This window comes from Panthera tigris, chromosome B4, assembly GCF_018350195.1.
Source record: "Panthera tigris isolate Pti1 chromosome B4, P.tigris_Pti1_mat1.1, whole genome shotgun sequence".
Taxonomy (NCBI): Eukaryota; Metazoa; Chordata; class Mammalia; order Carnivora; family Felidae; genus Panthera; species Panthera tigris.
In genome coordinates this window covers 133,686,311-133,704,588 of record NC_056666.1, presented here as the reverse complement: position 1 = coordinate 133,704,588, position 18,278 = coordinate 133,686,311, and the positions used below count along the sequence as shown (strand labels likewise).

Genomic DNA, 18,278 nt, shown 5'->3' with positions numbered 1-18,278 from the left:
GGTAAGGTACAGGTAATCAATGGAGAGTAAAGGGGGTGATGAAACTAACAAAGGACCTAACTTAGGTTGTCAGTTAAAGGACGCTGACATTTAAGATGAAACCTAAAATTTTGAGGAATCATGTCTAGTGTAGCCAGGGGAACAGATGATACAGACAAAGGCCCTGAGGCAGGAGGAGTTGCCAGCAGCCAGCCCTTGGCATAAGGCCTGGCATATAGTATGTGCCCGTACAAAGCAGCTACTGCAATTGAAAAAATAGGGATCTATGTGCTCACATGAAGGGCAAAAGGCTGGAAGGCCCAACAGCTGAGTTGTCAGTCATGATTATGGGAGTGGTTGGACTTAGGGTGAATTTTATTTTCTTCTTGGTGTTTCAGTATTGTTTAAATTACTTCTTATAATGAACATGTATAACATAAGAAAAAAGTGACTTATTTTGGGGGGAAAAAAGGACAAGATTGTTTCTTCATTGTTTACATGCAGAAGAGTTTATACGCAGACTACACCTACCAGTGTCACCCTGAAACAGAAAACTAAACCCTGATGCCCTGCCCTGGATCAGGCATGGAGTTGGGCAGTGCCACCTTGGACTGCACCTCTCACAGGGCTCCCCCCACTGAGGGGTGACTGTCTCCGACTACCATACCTCAGTTTGGTCCAGTGGTCTCCCAACCCAAAGCCCGAGTATCGCCCTGCAGAGGGCAACCTAAGCAGCAGGCCGGGCACAGTACCTCCCACTCTGCGCTGTCCCCACAACTCCCTACTGGATCTGCCTAGAAGCGGTGGGGCCTAACAAAGTGGCCTGAGGGAGCACAAATGAAGGCTCAGGAGAAACTGCAGAAAAAATGTGGCTGCACTGCACCCAGCGAAACACTGGCATTGTCCCTATGGCCCTGGATCCCACCTAATTGAACATCTCTCCCCGTGGGCACCTTGCCCTGGCTGGGAGAACAGAGACTGGCTCTCAAGAGTGGACCAGTCTTAGACAAGTCACTCCTCAGGACCTGGGTTCTTCATCTGGAAAGGGAGGGACTAGACAACCATATATGCAGAGATCTACCACAGACTGGGCAACTACTACAGGTCATAGGAGAGAATGTTGCACATGCTTTTTCACTGAGTGCCTTTGATGCCTCCCCTTTTAGGCCTCTGCTCGCAGTGCCTTGTCACCTTCTCCCTCCTCCCCCAATCTTTCAGGATTTGTCACTTCCTCCAGCATTACGCAAGAACATGTACCCCACGGTTTGACACAAAGATCAGGCTGGCTTGGGGATGGGAAATTACAAGTTTGGTTTTGGATAAGCTGAAACCTAAGGACTGAGGATTATCAGTGGCAAGAGGGAAGGTGTCATCAGCTTTGGGGTCTCAGAGGATAAAGGTGCCAAGCAGAAAAGAGCAGAGAGGAGAGACGAAGCTAAAACTCTTCATTTAAGGGGTGGGGAAGGAAAGAGGAATCAGGAAGAGACAAAGCAGATTGAGACTAAGGGCAGAGAACCAGGACAACATAGCAGCCCAGAAGCCTGGAAGGATCATCTCAAGGAGCTTCCAACAGCATCTCTCTGAGGGCAGTGACTGGGGACAGCAGAGGAAGATGTAGGGCTTGGATAAGGAGGGACAAGTGCTGTGGACCAAGGAGATTTTGTCCCCGGGGGTCATGTGGTAATGTCTGGAGACTGCTACTAGCATCTGGTAGGCAGAGGCTAAGAATGCTGCTAAATCTCCTACACACACAGGTCAGCCATCCTCATATACACAACAAAGAACTATCTGGCCTTAAATGTAAATAGTGCCACTGCTGAGAAATCCTGCCTCAGAGGACACAGGGGAGCTAGCTCCCAGACTCTCCAGGGGTGCCTGAGATTGAACTAGGAAGCTCAGCAGACAGGAACAACATCCTAGACCATGCTGAAAACACCAGTGAAGACATCACTGTTGCCACCACTGGGCACCCTTGGTGTTGGTCTGGCCACTAGAACCCCCCACCCCCGACCCCCTACCTCTAGTCCCAGTGGCCACTACCTTCACCGGCACAACTCCCACACAGGCTGGTGCATCTGGTTGATGGCACTTTGCTCCTGGGACTGAATCCTAGCTGTAAGGAAGCTGGACAAACACGTGCCCTTGGGCCTCGAGGTGAGAGGGCTCTGTCTGCAGTAAGACTTGAGGAGGAATCCCAGGAACAAGTAACGACAATCAGCAACGGCATCAAAGGGAAGGAGAGGGGGAGAGCAGAGTGGTTCTGCCTGTTTCTTTGAAGGTGTCAGATGGGAAAACCTGGGCCCCTTTGAGGATGAAGAGGAAGGAATCGACCAAGATGAAGAGGCGAAAGGTGTAGAAGGAAGAGCCTAGGAGGATGGGGGGTGCCAGATGGGACAGAGGTGAAGATAGGGAAGACTGGGTCCTTCTCTTCGGCTGTGTAAACAGGGATGCTCAGCAAACCTATGGGATGGTGAAGAACCATGAGAGAAGGGCATCTGTCACTGAGAAACCAGGCCCCAGCCTCAGAGAAGCAGTTTAGGGCTGGGGAGGGTTCAGACATTATCAAATTTGCCAGTGAAGCTACAGGACAGGGACAGGCTGGGCCAGGATCACTCGGCAAGTCTGAGGGGCTGAGACAAGACTCAGGTCTCTCTTGGGCTCTGTCAGTGGTGGGGGACTAGGGGGTTCTGGAATGGTCATGTGTCCCTCCTCTTTTAAGGGGCAGACCTGGCTTGGCCAGGTCAAAGAAACTAAAGTAGAATTCCCACCAGAGCTTTTCCCTCTTCTGCCTGGGAGGGGCATTATTACAGGGTAGCTGCCCATTCAGGGCCTAATTCCCCTGTAGCTTCCCTGCTCTACAGCCACTGGTCTCTACTATGGGGAGCTCAGTCTCACCAATCCAGCTTGCAGCAGCTCTGCCTTTACAAAGCACAGCCTCCTGTAGAGCTACAGCCTGTCTCCCAACAGCCCCTACCCACAGGCCAAGGATCTCCTAGAGTTGCCTGGAGGACAAGTTGACTCTACCCTGCACCTGCTCATGGACCATCCCAGATGTCAGAGGACAGAGATCATGTTGCTCTAAGGTCTTTGGCTAAACACCCTCCCGGGACACTTCTTCATGAAGGATGGTGCTGAGAAGGGGAAGAGAAGGCCTAAGCCAAGCCCCTGCTTCGCTGCCCTGCTAGGGCCTGGGGCTCCTCCTGATGAGGTGGGAACATCCTCTAAGGTAGTTTCTACATCTGTGGGGACCTCTGGTACCCACCCCCCCCCCCACCTCCAGGCCCCTACCCTGTGAAAGGGCTCACAGCTCCCAGGGGCCCAAATCAGCCTCGGTTAGCCCAGAGGGCTTGCTGGCTTCTCCTGTGTCTCTGCAGGGGGCTGGGACCTGTGCTGAGCAGCTCAGTGCCACAGTGGGGCCATCAGTAGGCATGGCACTTCCACAAGTGGCTCAGAGCCTGATTCTGCTGCCTCCTCATGAAGGGTGGCAGCTGGCTGGTCAGCGGTCCTAACTCAAAGGGAGGGTCCAGTCCAGGATCCTTCCAGCCTCCCCTAGCATCTCAACATGGTTTGATCTGCAGCATGGCATCCTCTGAAGGCCTCCTTGGCACCCACTCCAGGAAGGCCCCAGGAAGGAAATCCAGCCCTCTGTGGCCCAGTCACTTCAGTTAGGGCGCAGAGCCAGCTTCAGGGGGCTGAGCAAAGGCCACCTCCCCTTTCACAGAGCTGGCTCTCACCACCAGTATATGCCTCTGCCTCTTCCTCCGGACTGGTCTCCTCCTGGCCCCTTGAGCCCTGGGCCACTCCTGCTATAACTCAGACTGGGATCTCGAGATCCGGGGGCCTTTTCGCATCTCTTTCCGCTTCTCCTCTTTCTTCCTGCGTTTCTCCTCCTCCCTCAGGGCCTTCTGGAAAGGGTCAGTGCTGGAAATGAACTGAGAGAAAAACAGAACAGTCTGGTTTAGTCTGTGGGGAGCAAAGAGTTTGTCTGAGGCTAGGCTGCTGTGGGCTTGCAGCAGCAGGAAGATCGCCTAGACACAGGCCCTGCCCTCAAGGAGCCCGCAGACTCTTTCGAGATAGTTCAATGAGCTTGGGGAAAACTGCTTAGAGGGTCTTGAAAAACAACCAGGAGCTCACCAAGCAGACAGGATGAGGGAAGAAAAGGACATTCCAGGAAGAGGGACAGGTGCTAAGGTGTGAACCTGCATGGGGCATTTGAGAAACCATAAGCAGACTTCTCTCAGGGTGAGGGGACTGAGTGCCCAAGACAACCGCAGACCCCCCCAGGGCCCTGGCTGCTATACCCCTGAGGAGGAGAGGGCAACCAGTGAGAGCAAGAGACCGCAGGCATCCTGCTGCTTGTGAACAAGCTGCAGAGAAGCCCAGGCAAAGGAGTGCATGGGAAGCAGAGGGCCAGAGGTCAAACTGGCAGACCCTGAAAAAGAGGTGGAGGAGATCGTGGTGCCCAGGCTCACGGCTTCCACGGAGCGGGGATGGTGGTGCTTGATGAGGTGACAAGAACCCAGAATGAGCCAGGGTGGAGGAGGAGGACTTCAGTGGACGCATTTCTCAACTGCGATTCCCAGGGCCTTTGCTCTTCTCCCTCTGCCCTCTCCAGACTGGCTCATCTAAACTCATGGCTTCTGTTAGGTATGTATGTCAGTTTCCCCTCATACCTGCATCTCCACGTCTAAATGCCACTAGGATGTCCCAAATGTGCCCCAAGCTTGGCATGGCTCCATCTTCGCAAAAACCCAGTCCTCTTGCAACGTCCCCGTCCTCGTGAAGAGTGAGGCCCCGGCCCCCACCCCTCTCCCTCCTTGGCCAAGGCCTGGCTCGTTTTAACTCCTAAGTGTCTCTCAAACTCATCTCCTCCTCTCCATCTCCCCTATGGCTACCCTCATCACCACCCCTGCCTCTCTCCCAATGACTCGGAGCCTCCCAGTGCTCTCCACGCCCACTGTGGTGCCTCTCAAGACCTTCTCCTCACTGCAGTGAGTTCTTTCCAAAATGCAAATCTGACCATGTCACACTCCTGCTTAAACCCTTCTATGACTGCATTATTCTCAGGATAAAATTCCACATGCTCCATGTGCAGGCCCGCTCTGCCCACCTCTGTGTTCCTCCCTCACACTCCCTGTTTTGGGCTCTCAGGTTCCCTGTTCCCTTCCACCCCCAGGCCTCTGCATGTGCTGTGAGGGCCCAGAATGCTCTTTCCAGCCCCTGCCACCTTTGCCACATTAGCTCCTGCTCAGCGGTCGCCATCCTGGGGGACCTGCCCTGAATCCCGCCTGGCTCCCCCATTTCCTTCTCAGGGCTTCTCCCTCATGATCACACGCTTCGTGCCTGTCGCCCCCACTGGAAAACATTCTCCGTGAGGACAGGAGGATCCTGTGTTGTTCACGAGTCCCTAGCACAAGACCTGCCTGGCTTATAGAGGGCACTCGGTATGTATTTTTTAAATGAACAAGTGAATCATGTTAGCATATGAAATACCATAATAGTACCCCAAACTCATGTTAACTATGCTGTGAAATATGCCTGCTTTATTTGTTCTTAGGACAAATGTGTGATCAAGGCAGACATTAAAAACAAACTAGAAGCTCTACCTTGTGCAGAAATCTACTTGCCATGTTAGGCTGAACTATGAGAGTCTGGAAGGTGGGGTGAAATCAGAGAAGTGTGGCCCAGGGAGGGTAGATGATATACTTAAGTCACACAGCAAGTGGGAGGCACAACTGGGACGAGCCCCCCAGGCCTCCCACCTCCCCGACCAGTGTTCCCCCTACCACACTCTGCCTCCTGTTGCTAGGAGTTAATTCTCATCCTCTTGGGAGGGATGAGGAGCTGACCTCCCAGGTCACAGAGGACCCCATACCCTCTGGCTCTGGCTGGGGTACAGCAAGTCAGAAGATCTGGGCCTTCCAACCCCAGCTGGCTTAGCCTCACCAGGAGGGCCCACACCTAGCTGGGTCAGAAGAGAAACACTGACTCTCCCTTTCTCAGACCCCTTCCCCACTAGGCCTAACTAATGCCTACTTTAAATTCCTGATGCTAACCTCCAGCGGGCCCTTCATGCTGCCTGGCAATCCAGGATGTCTTCCTGGTCTGCTCCCTCAGCCGCTCTCCTAGGCACACCTTCTCTAGCCCCCCAACCCTCCTCCCCTCCCCCACAGACCATGACCTGGCTATTTCAAGAACAGAAGAAAATTCCACAAGCCCCCACCTCCACTCCCACCAACCCAGCCGCCTCTGTGGCAAGCTGTTCTTCCAGACAAGATGGACTCTTCCCCCAGGCGCCAGATCTTCTCCCCTGCCTTCCTTCCTCAGGATGGGGCTCCAGCACCTCTTCTGCCCCTGCACCATCAATTCTTCCTCCCTAATGGGCTGTCCCCATCAACATGCCAACATGCCTAGTCTCTCCCATCTGACTAAAATTTCCCCTGGAATCCACACCCCGTCCAGCTATGTTCCCATTGGTCTGTTCCTTTTGGAAAGAAAGCTCTTTGAAGGTAGTCTGCTTTTGCTGCGTCTACTTCCTTGCCTTTCATTCTCAAAATCCAACCTTTGTCCCCACTGCTCCACTCAAACAGCTTATATTATGATCTCTGATGGCCAGTGTCCATCTTGCTAAACCCACTGGCCAGTTCTCAGGCCTCACACTACTTGGCCTTCCAGCAGATTCTATGAGCCGCTCACTCCCTTTGCTGCACTTTTCTCATAGGGTCTCAGAAATTATCCTCTCTGGGTTTCTACTCTCACACTGTCATTCTGGGGCTTCTTTGCTAGTTCCTCCCGATCCTCCCTCCTCTACCAGTAGGCACGTCCCCAGATGCAGCCCTCTATCTGTCCTGACACTCTACCTGCCCCGGGGTGGTGGAACATGACCTGTGCCACGGCTCTCCACACCTTCCTTCATAGGCATGACTCACATTGGCAGTCCCAGCTTCAACCTGAAATCTAGAGTCCTATTTCCAATCGCCTCCTTGACATCTTCATTCAGATGCTCACCAGGTCCAGAAACAAAGTCTTGATTCCCCTATCCAGGCCTCAAACTTGTCCCACCACAGTGTGCCCATTTTACAAAATGGCAGCCCCATTCTTGCATGTATGCAGGCCAAAAGTCTTCTAGTCCTTCTTACTACATCCCTCTCATGTCACATCTGCTTCCTTAGCTAATCTTATTGGCTCTACCTTCTAAACAACCAGAATCTCACCATCCTCAAAGTTGTCACCCTGATTTTGGTTTAAGCCACTATTAACTCCCAAATGGACCAGCACAGCCGCCTCCTCATCAGTGTCTTTGTTCCCACCCTGGTCCCCTAGACTACTCTCCACAACAGAGGATCAACAGCCAGGTTGATCCTCTACAGGGGGAAGTCAGAGCCTATCACCCTGTTCTCCACGTGTCTCAGAGTAAATGTCAAAGGCCTGGAGAAGACCCCCAAGGGTCTTGTGATCTGGCCTACTCTGACCTTTTCTTCTCACGTTTCCCCTTCCCCCTCCAAATATGCTTCCAACTCAAGGCCTGTGCACTGCAGCTCCTTCAGCATGGAATGTTCTTCCTCTAGATACAAGACTCACTCTCTCACCTTGTTCAGGTCTTTTCAGTAAGACCTTCTGCATCTAAGTCACACGAAATAGCAGTTGTACTCCCACTTCATCCCTGATTCCTTAAGCACATTCCCCTGCTTTTTTCTCCATAGCCTTGTCACCACCTCCCATTATTATATGCTTTTTATTGACTGTATCTTCCAACTAGAATGGCACTCCCAGGAGAGCAGGGCTACTCTGCTTCTCTAGCAGCTGGGATTCGGTAGATGCTCACCAAATGATAAATAAATGCATGTGCTATGCCTCCGAGGCTCTGTGCAAGCCAGTGCCTTGGCCTAGAGGGTCTTCTCCAGGCCAGTCCACCCAGCAGCTCTTACTCATCCCAGAGCCTCCACCACCTACCTGCTGAAGCAGGGTCAGGTCCCCTCTTAGGGTTCCACAGCTCATCACACTTCCCTCCTCCACTGGTGCAGTGATCATGCTAGATTGGGACTGTTTCCCTGCCACCTTCCCCAACAGACTGTGAGCAGGGAGAGGGCCAGCTCCCTCTGGACAGGGGCAGTGGCCAGCATACAGCCTGACACCAGTTGACTCTAGTTTTGGGTACATAAGAAGTACTTATGTACAGAACACTCACTAGCACAGAGAGTGCATGAAGGGAGCTGAGCAAGCCTGGGCTGCTGGTGGGACAGGTCCATGCTGGATGCTAAAAAGCGAGTAAAATCTTGAGACCATCCCTAGCCAATGAGAAGTAAGGAAAGCATGTTGCTGGTATGGTTACTTCCAAGCAGAGTACATTGTGACAAAGCCAAACTCAATCTATCCTAGCACCCATTCTCTCTGGTCTATGCTCTCACCCTCCTCCCATGTCAGAGGCCTTCGTGACCTGCAGGGCCAGGAGAGCCAGCCTCACAGCAATAAAGCATGTGGGTGCCCCTCCCGGGGAAAGGCAATTTGCCATGGCCTTGAGTGTCCTTCTGTATTCTTGCTGGGTATGCCCTGACTATTCTTACACTGGCCATTTATCAGGGTTGTGATTATAGCAAGCAATCTCGAGGGATGTTATGTGATGAGGTAACAGCAACCCTAGTAGGGAAACCCTTACCTCCCATTCTGCTGCCTGAAGCAAAGCCACTGGTTCAAAGGGGCTCTTGATTCAGAGGTTCCCCTAAATACTCAGGCCTGGCTCACTGGTCGTTCACCTAAATTAAGAGCTAATGGTACTGTGCAAAAGAGTTAACATAGCTGGCCCGACTGCTATCCTTTGAAAGGCCTGTTTCTAGGGCTGTATCTTGGCTGGTGTCTGGGACCTTGGATTTTGGGACGACTCCCACCAAGTGATAAGAGTGACTCACTGAGCCTAAACTGTGCAAACAATAGAGTTTATGCTGAACCCCTTGCTTTCGTCCTGGGACTCTGGAATTATGGAATGCACTGGGCAGAGGGAGCTTAAGTGACCAGCTCCCAATACAAACTCTAGGCACTGAGTCTTTAACGGGCCTCCTCTCAGGACAACTTTTCACATGTCACATCTTGTTGCTGTGGAAATTAAGTATGTCCTGGGTGCTTCCATTGGGAGAGGATGCTTGGAGGTTTGTGCCTGGTTTCCCTCAAACTTCACCCCAAGAGCCTTTTCCCTTTCCTGATTTCGCTTTGCATTCTTTTGCTATAATCAACTACAGCCATGAGCACAACTGTACACTGATTCCCGTGATTCTTCCTAGCGAATCATCAAATCCAGGGGTGCTTTTGGGAATCCTAGACACTGGATGGCGGTGGCAGCCATCCAGCCCCAGTGATAATGCCATCAAGGCCAGTCAGACAATGATCTGAATTAAAAGCCACCACCCTTGCCTAGATAATATTCCTAACACCGTGCGTGTCTTATTTCTAGTGACCGTTGTCAGCGTCCTAGCTGTCCATATCAGAAGACTGGCAGATCAAAGGCAGCCATTCCTCTTTGGGGCCATGAAGTATGGAAACAAACTATGGTTGACAACTGAACAGTCCGGGTCACTTGTTTAGACGCCCATCATAAGGCCCATTCTCTGATGACACCAACCAGAATCAAAACGCTGATCAAGCCTATAGTGCCCAGTTAACTGGTTTTGCCATCTAAATACATCATTGTACTAGATGTGGCATTGTACTTGCCACCATGGACGGGCATGAAGCAGAGGACTCTGTATTTCTGGCTTGACTGCCTAGAGTCCCTGGTTGAAATGGTATGACGTGAAATCATTAGGATAATGACCATTTGGCTAAGTATGCTCCCTGCCAAGTCCCCCTACAGTGGCCCAAGATGGAAGGTATGATGGGTCTCTGAAAATGACAAATGCCCTTGTCCCATTCACATCTGACCCTTCTGGATGAAAGAAAGCTCCAGGTGAGAGTAGAGGAGGACTGGAGAAAAAGTGGAATTCTATCTAGGTCCTGGGATGTGCCACACCGATTTTGTAGCAATAATCTTAGCATCTGGGGAGGGAACAACTAATCCTCTTGGTCTCTTCGATCTAGCACCGCCACTTGGCAAACAATCCTAGGATCTGTCCAAGCCAAGTGGCAGTTGCAGCTGATAATGTGATTGGCTGTTGGGTGTGTCATCTCAGCCCTGTGAAAGGAAAACTCACAGGGATGTGGTTAGTAGTAAACTACTCTGCTGTGCCTGATGCCATCAAAAGCAGCTCCCTAAGTGACCCTGTGCAGGCACAAAGGCCAATACAACCTGTTTTAATCTGACAGATACAAATCCATCTGCTGCTCCTGATGCCTGAGTGGCCTTGGGCTATGCCACATAGGGCAAATGAGGCTGCAATCCCATAGTGACACTGCTCTCAGGGCTCAGAGAAACAATATAACAGTGGCTCAAACCATGTCGTGACAGATGGGAGACAGTGGGCCATGAAATGTGTCTTCACTGGGGATGAGGGCTGCTCTGGGTCCATCTATTGCTCCCTGTAATTGTTGACAATGACATCAAAGATCAATAGGTCGGTCTAAACTCTTGTGTGGGTGCTCACGGGTAACAGATTGGCCTTAGACTATTCTGACTGTCTAATATAAACCCTGCTGGTGGGGCGCCTGGGTGGCTCAGTCAGTTAAGCGTCCGACTTCGGCTCAGGTCATGATCTCGCGGTTCGTGAGTTTGAGCCCCGCATCGGACTCTGTGCTGACAGCTCAGAGCCTGGAACCTGCTTCGGATTCTGTCTCTCCCTCTCTCTCTGCCCCTCCCCTGCTCACGCTCTCTCTCTCTCCCTCTCTCTCAAAAATAAACATTCAACAACAACAACAACAACAACAACAACAACAACAACAACAACAAAAGCCTACTGGCCCACCCAGGACTTGGCTGAGTCTGCAATCTGGGGGGCTGAGATCAACACTGCAGGTTGGCCTCATCCTGCTGCTTAGAGTCCTGTTGATGGTAGCGAGAATCAAATGGCAATATGAGACATTTGGTCTAGGACACATTTGGTCCTGGCCTCTACTGATCAATCAGACTGAATAGCACATTCACGTGGAAATTTAAGTTAAGCCAAAACACACAGGGTTGACAGGTAAACTGTGGGGGAGGCAATCAACCACGGCCCTGAGCATCCTGCACGTTCTCACTGGGTACAACAAGAAAGCAAAGCCCTGACCTCTCTGTATCTGGGTATTATTTGTCAGGACTGCTTGCAGAGAACCACCTGGAAGGGTGACAGGATGACCGCCCCTCAAAAAGCAGGTTTGCCGCTATTCACTACAAAGGCTGTGAATATCCCAAACTCGCTATTCCTCACCTTCATGCAAAGCCACTGCATGTGCAGCATCTGCCTGGGCCCCTCTGTGTCACTGTGGATGACTTGAACATGGGGAACCCACACGGCCAGGCCAACAGGCCAGATATTGCTTTTGCTATAATGAACTCTGATGCCTCTGACCTGTCAGTATCCATGAAACAGTAGCAGGCTAAAATCCTAGACCCCTCACGGACCCTGACACCCCTCCCTACACCAGAGGAGAGCCTATGATTTGACAAGTCCAGTCCTCCAGGCTTTCCTGCCCCTGATGCACTGCCCTGCCACCTGATTCCCTCCTCCCTTCTACTCTGCATGTCCCCATCTGTGGTCCTACCCTGTAGCCTTCAGCCCTCAGAGCCCACCTCAGTCCCCTAGGTTGAAAGCATATGCAGGAACGTGAGACAGAAGCCTGGCTGAGTGCTCAAAGGCTCAAGGGTAGAGAAGCACGGCCTGACCTTGCCTAGCAGCCACCTGATGTGAGATGCCTACTATACATCAGGATGGGTGTGTTCATAGGCTCTGACTATCCCCCACAGCCGGGGTCCATACCCCATGATAAGACAGGGAGCCTGAAGCTAAGACAGGGGCAGTGGCTTGCCCAAAGACACCAATGAGCAAATAAAGGTATGTGGATCCAGACTCAAGCCATGTCTGGTTCCAAGTCAAAGGCTTTCATGCTCCACCCCAGGTGTCCCATCCCCAGTATGACCTGGCTTCCCATGACCCCGCAGAGGCAGAGCAAACATGGCCATAGGCCCCAACAGCTTACCTCTGGGCGGTCTGCTTTAAATGGGTTCTGGAAGTCAGAGTCTTTCTCGCTGATCCCCAGCTCCTGGGCCATCTGCGGATGAGGAGAAGTTAGTCATCCTCTGCCTCTCCTGACTCCTTACCCGCGGCTACTCCCTCCACAGTGGGACTCAGGCCCAAGGCTTAGGCAGACGTGAAACAGGTGATGACCCCTAGGGACCCAGGTCAGCACAGAACCCCTTGAGACTGCATCTCAAGGTGCACTGAGGCTTATCACAGAAACCACAACCAAGGGCTGACATTCAGGCCTAACTGAAGGCAGATGCAAGGTTCATGGTGCACCACCAGGCAGAGGGCTCCTGAACCTCCTCTGCCCCCAGTCCTTACCAGGCTAAGGATGGGCGAGTGGGGTCCTTGGTCAAAGACGCCCGACTGGTTGCAGAAGCTGATGCCCCAGCGGATGAGAAGATTCCAATTGGAATTGTGGTCAAAGTAGTGGTGCACAATCCTCGGGAAGCGCAGCACCACGTCACCGAAGAAGGCTGTGTTCTCCACTACTTGGGAGAAAGCTGGCAAGAGGATCCTGATGAGTGGCCAAGGCAGATGCCCTTCTCCTGCCCACCTGGCCAGCCCCAGACACCCTTCAGAGAATGGAAGCCCACTAAGCCTACTAGTCAGAGAAGGGAACTGTGCCCACTATCCATAGGGGCTGACCACATGTGTAGTGTATGCTAAGGGCTTTATGACCCCCAGAACACTGAATCCTCAAAACCACCTTTAGAAGGAGATGTGGCTGCTGTTCCCATTTTACAGATGGGAAACAGAGGCTCGGGTGGCTATATCTCATAGCTTAGAAAACTCATTTGTTTTAAGGACCAGAGAGGTGGGTACCATTTCGCACATGAAGACATGTATCGCATGAGGCTTGGCTGGGTCAGACCTCCCCAACTTGGCCTCCAAACATCCAGAGCCAGGCCCTAGTGTTAACACAGAGCTGCAGTGTATGTGAGGAGTCAGGTTTGTTAGGATGACCAGGGAACACATTAGGGTTTGTTTTGGTTTTCTTAATATCTTCCAATTTTATTTTAAATATCTTTTTGTTTGTTTGTTTGTTTGTTTGTTTGTTTGTTTGTTTGTTTTAGAAAGAGAGAGCATGTGCAAGCAGGGGAGAGGGGCAGAGAAGGGAGAGGGGATGGGGAGAGAGGGAGTGAGAGGGAGAGAGAGAGAAGGGGAGAGAGAAGGGGAGAAAGAAGGGGAGACAGGGAGAAAGGGGGAGAGAGGAGAGAGATAAGGGGAGAGAGAAGGGGAGAAAGAAGGGGAGACAGGGAGAGAGGGGGAGAGAGAAGTGGAGAGAGGAGGAGAGAGGGAGAAGGGGGGGAGGGGGGGAGGGAGAGAAGGGGGAGAGGGAAGGAGGAAGGGAGGAGGGGTGTGTGTGAGAGAGAGAGAGAGAGAGAGAGAGAGAGAGAGAGAGAGAATCTTAAGCAGGCTCCATGCTCAGTGCAGAGCCTGACATGGAGCTCAATCCCACAACCCTGGGATCGTGACCAAAATCAAGAGCCGGATGCTCAACTGACTGAGCCCCCCCCCCGCCAATTTTATTTTAAATGCTTCTGAGGTTCTTATATTAAAATAACTTTAGACTTCCATCATGCATCATAAAACTCCTACACTCGGCTTCCTCTAATGTTATCATCTTACATAAGCATTGTACAATTATCTAAATAAGGAAATTAACGTTGATACTAATCAACAGACCTTATCTGAATTTCACTAACTTTCTCACTAATATCCTTCCTCTGGTCAACAGATCAGTTCAGACTAACTTAGTGTGTCCACCATGGCGGCAGGTCCCCCCAACCTAGACTATCATGAAAAATAACTATATACCCAGCCCTGCCAGAAGTCCCTGTTTGAGCCACCCCTGCAGATAAGACCCAGGCAGGCCTCACCAGCACTGGCCAGCCCACACAGAGAAAAGCAGACTCCTCCAAAGACATGCCAAGTTGGGTCTAAGACTAGTGGAGCAGGGACCTCTGGACCTCAGAACAATCTTGAACCTCAAAGAACTCGGGAGTTAGCTTGGTTTACAGGTTTGCAAGAGCAAAACACTTGTCCTCTTTTACCTGGAAAATGAAGGCAACAGTGCCTTCCTCAGAGTTATAGTGGAGATTTGAGATGATATTTATAAAGTGCCCACCATTTGATATATAAGTTCTATTTCCATCCTCTCTCAGACAGTATAATCTAATGTTTTATCGTTAGAATATAATCAGTTAACAGGGGGTGGGAAGGGAATTACCACTGGAGAAAAAGTCTTAGAAAAGGGGATGAAGGGACACAGAAACATTCCGTTCTCTTTTATTTATCTGTTTTCCCCACCTTGTCTCAAAAAGGATTTAAGGGGACTGAGGCTTTAAAACAGTAGAAAAGAGCGCTGTTAACTGCCCCCACTGGCAAGTCCCTTCAATTGGTCTGTTCTGTGTTTCTCCTATAAATGGGAACAACGCTTGCCTTCTCTACCAGAATGGTCAGGGTGATAGAAAAGGCAAGGGCCCCTGAGGTGGGGCTGTGGGCAGAGGCTCCCCGCCCCGTTTCCCCTGCCCCAAGCACGGTACAGTACAAAGGACTATATCCATGTCAGGGGCCCAGAAACTGGCTCTGGAGCCTGGAAATGCCCAGAGAAATATGAATGAAGTGTCCATACACCCAAGGGGACCACTTGGAAGGTTTCATAAGAGGATACTTCCAGAGGGAAAAAGAGTGAGGAGAAAAGGAGGAAAGGAGCAGCGAGAGAAGATCAAGGTGGTGGGAAGGAGGAAAGAGCAAGACTGGGAAGATCATACCATCCTTCAGTTTCTCGTCCTGGGGGAAGGGCCCATCTGGGAGCACATCGGCAGCAATGAGCACTGTCCGCGAGTCCTCCAGCACCTGAGGGAACCCACCCAGACTGAGTGGCTCTGCAGAGCCCTTCACAGACGGCCCTATTTATTTAAAATCTATCTCAAATCTGTGTAGTTCCCCCTCGTTAAATACCAGCCCCTCAGGGAACTCCTACCCATCTATCAGTGCCCAGACCAAAGACCTGGTGGTGAGCTGTCCCATGCCCACACGCACCTTAAAGAGCCCCTTGAGCATTACGTCAAGGATCTTATACTGCTGGTGGACATCATTCAGCTGTGCCAGGTTTTTCAGTGCCAAGAGCTGCTCCCGCCGCTTCACCTCAAACATCTTCTTATCTGGGTGGCATTAAGTCAAGGGGCCGGCCTGGACAATCCAGTGGTCCCAATCCAGAGGGCCCATTCCCGAACAGCAAGTATCTGCAAGGGCCATAGATGCCCATGGCTGAGACGCTCCCCCTGCCCCCACTCCCACAGAAGAAACAAACTGAGAAGCAGAGGCATCCTGCAAGGTATCATTTGTCCATTTCACTGAGGAGTCTACATCCAACGCCCTGAACACAACCCTCAGGACCTAGCTCCTAACCTCCCCTCCTCATGATCTTCCCATCATCCACTGCAACCATCCACTATTCCCAGAACCTCCACTCCTCTGCTCCCGCTGTACACTTTGCCTGGGATGCCCCCCCCCCACTCTTCTCCATGAATTTCTATTCTTTCATGACCCAGTTCAAAAGCCACAGCGCAGTATTTCTCCCTGCCCCTCTTCCCCCACCATGTTTCATTAAAGGGCTAACCACAAAGTATAGTGAGAGGCCTGTGAATTCCTCAAAACCAGGGATGACTGGTCCTGATTCTTCTTGTGTCCCCAAGGTCTGGCCCAGAGTAGGTAGCCCCTGTATGCCAGGGCCTCCACCCTGGGTCTCCACCCAGGGTCTCACCCACAAGATGCAAAGCACATGTACAATCCTCAGAGCCCTCATGGCTCTGAGAAGTATGTTTTGCCTTCTCCATTTAACATGTGGAAAAACTGAGGACCAGAAGAAAATTGACTTGATCAAGGCTTGATTAGAGCACCTCACCTTTTCTCCCCTATTCCCATAGGCTGAGTCTGCTCCATCTCTGGAATCCAAGGGGGTGTGGGTACAGACTTTATTTACAGACCCCTCAGAAACAGCTCATTAACCCCACCTCCAACCCCAAAGGATACAGATCTCTAGGCTTGGGTCCAAGGAGGTCCTCAGGGTGCCTGTAACTCCTGTCCCAGACAATAGCATGACAAAGACGAAGGCCAGGAACCGAAGAAGGTCCATATCCAAGATCCTAGAGCTAGGAAAGTAACCCAGAGAGAGGAGGTGAGATCCAGAGCTTGGTTATATAAAATAAAGAGTGCAGGTGAACAGCAACTTCCCAACTTGATATAGCCTCCAAATACCAAGAACCCAGCTTTGGGAGGCCCCGGAGCCCCATCCCCAGCCCAGGGCCTGTGACCAACGAGACACACAATAAACACTGTGGGATGGTAGGAGGTAGGAGAAAAGATAATATTGGCAATAAAGGAATGCTTAGAGCACAGGGGTTGGTGTCTAGAGCTCTGGGCTGGAGCCCTGGCTCTGCCTCTGTCTGTGGGCCCTGGGGCAAACAGCTTAGCCTCTGGAACGTCAGCTTTCTCACCTGTAAAAGAGATAAGGAAGTCACCTCCTTGCTCTAGGGAAAAAGGACTGGGTAAGGCATCACGCCTGGGGAAAGTGGGGGCTGGCCAGTATCATTCCATTTCAGCACCCCTCATCCTGGACCCCAAGAAGGTTATCTGGTTAAGGAAGTCCAGGCAGTCAGGGGGGATGTGAAACTTCTGAGTTTCCCCTCCTTCTCTGACTTCTGTCGTTAGAACAAAAGAAGTCGGGGGGGGGGGGGTGCGGGGTGCTGGGGAACCTGGTTGGCTCAGTCAGTGGAGTATGCGACCCTTGATCTCAAGGTTTACGTTTGACCCCCACATTGGGAGTAGAGATTACTTAAAAATAAAACCTAAAAAAAAAAAAAGAAAAGAAGAAGGGATGCAGGCAGGAATGGAGGCAGCACAATCTTGGATAAGCAGGCTGCCATTCATTCACTTGGAACCACAGGCACCACAAGTAACACCTATTTCTATTCAGGCACCATTCCTTAATTATTTTTTGAGTACGACGTTCAAGGCACTGTGTTAGACCTGGGGATACAGCAGTGCCTACGGCAGACAAAAATTACTGCATTTCATGGTACTTATGTCCCTAGTAGGGGAAACAGAAAATCGATAAACTTGTAAAACAAGCACAGAAGGATGAGGGAGTTGGTGGGGTGCAATATTAAACACAGTGGTCAGAGGAGGCCTCACACTGATGACAGTTGATCAGTTTTACCAATGTGGAAACCAAGGCACAGAAAAGCCAGATGACTGCCCAAAGTCACTCAGCTATTCCCAGGCTAAACCAAGAGTCTAAATGAGCATAGGCTACCTCAAAGATGCCACTGGTTTATCAGGACGCCTGCTCCAGGGGACAGATGCTCAGTTATTGAGCTGGCAGAGGTCATTCAGAGAACCGCCCCCACCCTACGAAGACCGGACACCTGAAGCCTAAAGAATGGGAAGGAGTAGTCCAACTTCACCCAGGACCTGCCTTCCAACGCCACGCTCCAGACTCAAGGGAACCAGACCCGGACTAGGGCAGAACTTGGGGCCAGGGTATCAGACAGCCGGTAATGACTGAAGCCGGAGAGAAGTGGGAAAGGAAAACCGAAAAAGCAGAATGCGTGGGGGCGGATCCTGCTTTTTTCCACTGTTATTCCCACTTACCCAGCCTCTCAATTCTCCTCCTCGCACCGTGCATTCCCAGACCTCTTCCAGGTTGGGTATGCGACTCTGAACACATTCTGCAAGGATGGCGTGGCGGTGGCGGGCTCTGAGACCGCTACGCGGGCTCGCGGACCCGGCTTGCTGCCCCGAGCCTTGTGGGGCTCCCGGAGGAGAGAACGAGTCCTTCCAACGAGACGCATTCGGGGCCGCGAATCTCACTCTCTACCCCCAGCAACCGGTTTGGGGGTCCTTGGTCCCCACCTACCCCACGCCCTGCCCTCGCTACCTGGAGCCTGCCTGCGCGGGACCCCTGTCCCCACCTACCAGGCCGGGAGGTGCGGGAAGGGAAGTGCGGATAGGACGTCAGCGTGCAGCCCGGCTCCAGGGTCCGCGGGGTGAACACCGAAGACGCGAAACCCCACACTTGGCGCTAGCAGCCGCTCAAGGATCCCCGCGCGCCGCCCCGCCCACCGCGCCGCTCCCGGCCAATGA

General features: G+C 51.8%; 1 protein-coding gene across 2 annotated transcripts; it reads right to left on the bottom strand.

The window, feature by feature from the left end:
- Positions 1-3,278: 3,278 nt before the first annotated feature.
- CCDC134 (coiled-coil domain containing 134) lies at positions 3,279-18,217 on the bottom strand. Of its 2 annotated transcripts, none has more exons than XM_007079463.3 (7): positions 17,787-18,217; positions 16,167-16,285; positions 15,174-15,295; positions 14,903-14,987; positions 12,447-12,628; positions 12,082-12,153; positions 3,279-3,911 (listed from the first exon to the last, which is right to left on the bottom strand). In XM_007079463.3, the coding sequence occupies exons 2-7, from the start codon at positions 16,267-16,269 to the stop codon at positions 3,786-3,788; spliced, it is 690 nt and encodes a 229-aa protein (XP_007079525.1). In that variant the 5' UTR covers positions 16,270-16,285; positions 17,787-18,217; the 3' UTR covers positions 3,279-3,785. The 2 variants fall into 2 exon arrangements, with proteins under 2 accessions (XP_007079525.1, XP_007079524.1); XM_007079462.3 differs by having other exon boundaries at positions 18,111-18,217.
- Between the last annotated feature and the right edge of the window lie 61 nt (positions 18,218-18,278).

Excerpts from the sequence above, each read along its gene's own strand:
- CCDC134 (XM_007079463.3), bottom strand. The coding sequence starts at position 16,269 with ATGGACCTTCTTCGGTTCCTGGCCTTCGTCTTTGTCATGCTATTGTCT. Across the intron at positions 12,154-12,446 it reads ACTCGCCCATCCTTAGCCTG|ATGGCCCAGGAGCTGGGGAT; the intron begins GTAAGGACTGGG and ends CCTCATCCGCAG. Across the intron at positions 3,912-12,081 it reads TTAAAGCAGACCGCCCAGAG|TTCATTTCCAGCACTGACCC; the intron begins GTAAGCTGTTGG and ends TTTTTCTCTCAG.